Source organism: Myotis brandtii, unplaced genomic scaffold, assembly GCF_000412655.1.
Source record: "Myotis brandtii unplaced genomic scaffold, ASM41265v1 scaffold277, whole genome shotgun sequence".
NCBI classification, from domain to species: Eukaryota; Metazoa; Chordata; class Mammalia; order Chiroptera; family Vespertilionidae; genus Myotis; species Myotis brandtii.
Window position 1 is genome coordinate 954,511 of NW_005360548.1, and position 5,691 is coordinate 960,201.

General features: G+C 51.5%; 1 protein-coding gene across 1 annotated transcript in view; it reads right to left on the reverse strand.

Annotated features, from left to right (window-relative positions):
- SPTBN4 (spectrin, beta, non-erythrocytic 4) overlaps nt 1–5,691 on the reverse strand; it is a 79,550-nt gene that overhangs the window by 46,514 nt on the left and 27,345 nt on the right. Inside the window, 4 exon segments of the mRNA XM_014541695.1 lie at nt 3–47; nt 248–354; nt 3,330–3,480; nt 4,290–4,592. Of these exon segments, the coding sequence (XP_014397181.1) occupies nt 3–47; nt 248–354; nt 3,330–3,480; nt 4,290–4,592 (606 nt within the window).

Sequence of the window (5,691 nt, forward strand, 5' to 3'; positions counted from 1 at the left end):
ACGGCCTCCTCGAGTTCCTGAAACAGCGCCCACAGGCTCCTCGAGGCCTCCAGCTCCGCGCGCCGCCGCGCCGCCTGCTCCTGCAGCTCTGCCAGACAGCCGTGCACATGGTTCACGCGGTTGCAGATGACCTGCGGATCGCAGGGCTGGTAGCCTGAGCCAGGAGAAGGGGAGGATCCCGGGTTGGGCTCAGGCAAGAAGGCACCAAAGAGAGGGTGGTGCCGGCTACCTGACCATCCCTTGGGGCCTCCAGCTCCGCGCGCCGCCGCGCCGCCTGCTCCTGCAGCTCTGCCAGACAGCCGTGCACATGGTTCACGCGGTTGCAGATGACCTGCGGATCGCAGGGCTGGTAGCCTGAGCCAGGAGAAGGGGAGGATCCCGGGTTGGGCTCAGGCAAGAAGGCACCAAAGAGAGGGTGGTGCCGGCTACCTGACCATCCCTTGGCTCAACTTCACCAGGGGCCAGGTTATGGGTCCCCTCTTCCAGGCAGCCTTCCCTGACACCCCGAGTCTGGAGCAGCCGCTTCCTCTGGCTCACCTAGGCTTCTCTGCTTCCCCCGTCCTGGCCTTGGGCCCTCTGGGCTATCATTGCCTGATTTGCCTCCCCCACTGGACTGGGAGCTCCTCGAGGGCAGGGCCTGCGTGTCTCATCACACCTCGGTCCCCACCATTGTCCAGCACAGGGTGGAGCCCAGAGCATCAACTTAATGAAAATAGTGACTTGACTGAATGATGGATGGAAACTGAAATTCAGAGGGTCCTAGAATCAGTATATTTTGCATAAACTGTGTTTCCTTCAGAACTGGGTCAAATGAAACTGCTCTACTCTTAAGCCATTTTCTGGGTTCCCTCTCTCATTCTCTGTTGCCTTAACTATTTACCCCCAGTGATGACCTGAATTCCCTTTTTCTTCAAAAGATTCGTTTTCACTCAGCCAGCGTGGCTCCTATGAACCAGGAGGTCATGGTTGGATTCTCGGTTGGGGCACATGCCTGGGTTGTGGGCTCGATCCCCAGTGTGGGGTATGCAGGAGGCAGCCAATCAATTGATTGTTTCTCATCATTGGCGTTTCTATCTCTCTCTCTCCCTCTCCCTTCCTCTCTGAAATCAATAAAAAAAAAAATTTTTTAAAAACTAACTTTCCTCCCTGACCTCTAGTCTATGATCCCAAAACTAATGGGTTGCAGCCAGCATTTCTTTAATGTAATAGCATCAAATGAATAAAAAACATCAGAATCCAATGCACAAGGTAAGGGGTAGCATTTTTAGAAAACATTGGTGTGTGTGTGTGTGTGTGTGTGTGTGTGTGAACTCTGGGTCATGAGTAAATGCATTTCTGACTGGGTCACAGCACTACGAGATGGAATGTGGATTTCTATAATTCTGGACATTCACAGAAATTGACTCAAATACCAAGGCATCCAACTAAATAATAAATGGAGACAATGTATCCAGCCCAATGTCACAGTGTCCTTTAGTCCTCACAACCACCCCATGAGGTCAGCATCCTTACTTGCCCATCTTACAGATGAAGAAACTGAGACTCAGGGAGGGAAGCTGCTTGCCCAGGATCAGCTAAGACACTCTGGACCACTTGTCAGGCAGTGCTGCCTCCTGTCACCATGACAACACACATCCCCCACCAGCCTGTTTGCTGTTTTCATGGTGCTGCTGGTTGTCACCAAGTACCAAGATCTCACAAGAAGATGGTGGCCTCCTGTGACAAACAGCCCCAAGGTACAGGACAGGGTCCCCTCAACCTCTCCTGCGGTTCTGATGCGGGTGAGAGGGGCTGAGCCAGGATTGAGCTGTCTTCACCAGGGCTTAGAAGGACAACTCACTTGCTCTTAGCACGTGACCCAGCCTGTGCGAGTCAGAAACTCTCCCACCATCTTTCAAGCCTATAGGCTCTTCCTTTCCTAACAAAGCTCCAGGATTTTAAAGGGTCCTGACTCCAGATAAAGGAACAAGACAGATCAGCCTCAAAACCCTGTTATAGGCTCTGCAGCTCTGGGCCTCAGAGCGAAAGAAAAGCAGCTCTGGCTGATGTCAGCGCACACAGGGAGCACACGCAGGGCACAGCATCAGACAAGGCACTCTGCAGCTGTGCCCAAGTGGGACAAAGTGCGATCACTCCATCCTGTGTCCGGGCACACACAGCAACAAGGTCACCCCTTCACCCAGCTAAGGTGGACGATTTCTTCGAATTCCCAAGAAATGATTAAGATGTGCAATCATCACATTGCCCCCACTTCCTGACAGCATCCAGTCTGCAGCAAGATACACTACACAAATGCATCCCAAGTCACTGACACAGGCCACATCCTATAACAAGCCCTTCTTAACAGCCTCTTACTAAAATTCCCCAAGGTCTGTGCAAAGAGCCAACAACCCAGCTTGTTTTGCCTGAGGGGGTTCCTGGTGGTCTTTGGCTGGAGGAAAATGACATCAGTAAATTAGAATTTCAGTAGAGTCAGCCTCAGTTTTGCCCATTGGCATCCATGCCCCTGCTTCTGGCAATGGTGGCCCACCTCCCCGCTCCCAGGCCAAGTCTTTGGAGGGAGCTGACCCCACTCTTGGCCCTGGGGTGGGTACATCACAAAGATGTGGCCAATTAGATCACTGTATCGTCCAGGGCCACTCTGCTTGTCTGAGCCATGGGGATGGAACCCACAGCGGGCTAATGAAAGCTCCCCCTGGGCCTTTTGTCAGAACTATTGGGAATAGGGGCCTGATTCTGCTGGAGTCTGTGGCTGCTGAAATGTAAAAAGGGCTGAGTGACCCCAGGTCTACACCACAAGGGAAAGGGCTGCCCAACAGTGACACAAACATAGAGAATAGAGTCAGAGAGAGAGTATTAAAAGCATCATTGAACCACGCCTGGATCCAGCCCTTCCTGAAGCCATCTCACCTCTCGCTGGACATTTCAGTTATATCTGCCAATACATTCATTCCCTCTTCCTCCTTAATGCTCATTGAATTGAGTTTCCATCACTTGCTGGTGAACAGGCCCTGACAATACATTACATTACACAGTCCTTTTATGATATTCATTGCGATCCAGCTGTAAGGGCTTAGCACATAAAAAATGCTCGATAAATGGGAACTATTGCTACAAACTCTCAAAGCAGGAAGAAATCACATGGTTCAACCTCCTACTCAAGGCACTAATTTCTCTGATGATATATCCCCGATGGAGTGGGATCCTAGTCTGTGACTGGATGCTTCCAAAGACAGGGAACTCATTCCTTCCTTCTCCCTCTCAGGAGTCATTCGGCTTCTAATAGCATCAGCTGTGGAAGTCTCCCCAAGTCCCAACATCAGACTCACCCTGAAGCTGGGAGAAACGCAGAGCAGCAGCATTGAGGGCCTCCACCCGCTCACTCTGGGCAGCAATGTCCCCCTCCAGCAGTCCATGCTTCTGCAGCAGGTCCTCTGCCTCCACCAGGTGCTGCCCACACTCCTGAGACAGCAGCTGAGCCTATAAGAGGGGCAGCACTGAGGATATTTTTGGCTTTGGCCCTGAGGCCACTCCGCGCCGCGCCCCCCCCCCCCCCCCCCCCCCCCCCCCCCATCCAGGCAGCCCTCTGCTCTCCTACACCATCACCTGAACCCTGACCTTTGTCTCAGTCTCCTTGTCTCTGTCCTCACTTCTCTCTCTGAATGTTCCATCGCTCATTGTCTCCACGTTTTGGGGCCCTGGCTGTCACGATGTCTGTCTCCTCCTCTCTGTGCCGTCTCTGTCCTCTCCCACCTCTCTGCCTCCACCTCTTTCTCCCTTACACTCTGTCTCCATCTCTCTCTGTCTTTATCTCTATCACTATTTCTTTATCTCCATGTGTCACTGTCTGTATCTCTCTCTGTTCCCATACTTCTTTTCTCCATCTCTCTCTGTATCTCTCTGTGTGGTCTTTCTCAAGTAGATGCCATCTTCCTGTGCCTTTCTCTGTAGCCATTTAGATTTCCATTGCTAACTTTGTGTCTGCTTCTCTACCACTCTCTCTAGTGCCCTCCCCCCCCCCTCTTTCCCCCTGGAATAATCTTTCTCTTTCTGTCTCTATATCTCTGTGTCTTTTTAATCTACTTCTCTCTGTGTCTCCGTCTCTTTCTCTGCCTCTGTCTCTCCCTGTCTCTTTTTCTCACTCTTTCTCATTGTCTCCCTTCTTTCTCTTTATCTTTCTGTCTCTCTCTCCTTCCCTCTCCATGTCTCTGGTAGCCCTTTCAGTGCCTAGATCCCTCCCTCCCCTCCTGGCCCACCACGCCCACCCTTGGCCCCAGTCTGGCCCCCACCTGCATCTCCTCCATCCAGTCCACCATGTACACCATCTCCTGGAAGACCTTCTGCAGGGCCAGGTTCTGCTCCAGCCGTGTCCGCCGGGCACCTACCAGCCCGGTCAGCAGGGCCCACTGGCGCAGGACACTGTCACGCTGGGCTGCCACCCTCCGGGCATCGTAGTAGCCCTCAGTCGCCAGTGCCTGGGCCAGCTCTGCCACGCCCTGCACCCGCTCCTCGTAGGCTGCAATGTCTGCCTCAATCGCCTCGTGTTTCTTCATGGCTGCCTCCACTGCCGGCAGCTCATAGCCAAAGTTGTCCTGGGGCAGGGCAGACCGCAGACACTCACCCACGCTGCCTCAGCAGCAACGTGTGAACTTGGAAAACTCCCCACCTACTTCCGTTACCCTGGAGACCAGCCCCATCCTTCCCTGTTACATTTCTAATCCTAAACATGTTACCTAGGAAACAGGCCCATCCTTCCATTTCCCTCAAGACTAGGGACCAGGCCTACCCTATCCTGTTACCTAGGAGACCAGTTCTATCCTCCTGAGTTACCTTGGACACCAGATACAACCTCCTTTGTCACTTAAAAGATAATTAAATACTCTCCCTATTTCTGAAAAAATACTAATTCTGTCTTCTCTAGTTAGTTACCCGGGAGACTAGCCTCACTCTCCTGTTCCCCTGGATATCAGGCCCTCTCCCTCCAACCCTCAAACAACACCAATCACCTAGGACAGTGATGGCGAACCTATGACACGCGTGTCAGAGGTGACACACGAATTCATTTTTTTGGTTGATTTTTCTTTGTTAAATGGCATTTAAATATATAAAATAAATATCAAAAATATAAATCTTTGTTTTACTATGGTTGCAAATATCAAAAAATTTCTATATGTGACACGGCACCAGAGTTAAGTTAGGGTTTTGCAAAATGCTGACACGCCGAGCTCAAAAGGTTCGCCATCACGGTGCTGTCCTCTCCTCTGTTTTTACTCTTTTTACTTATGCTCTCCCCTCTGTCTGAAGTGCCATGTCCCCTGCATGTCACCAGACTGACTCTTGCTCCTTTAAAAAGACTCAGCTCAGCCCCTACCCTCATTCCATCCCATCCCAGGCTAGGAGACTTCCCTGGAATCCCGAGTCCCTGCCTGAGTCACCGTCCCAGTACTTAACCCTTTGACTGGACTTGGTGATTTCTCCCACTACCAGGGGTGGGCAAACTTTTTGACTCGAGGGCCACAATGGGTTCTTAAACTGGACCAGAGGGCCGGAACAAAAGCATGGATGGAGTGTTTGTGTGAACTAATATAAATTCAAAGTAAACATCATTACATAAAAGGGTATGGTCTTTTTTTTTTAGTTTTATTCATTTCAAACGGGCCGGATCCAGCCCGCGGGCCGTAGTTTGCCCAC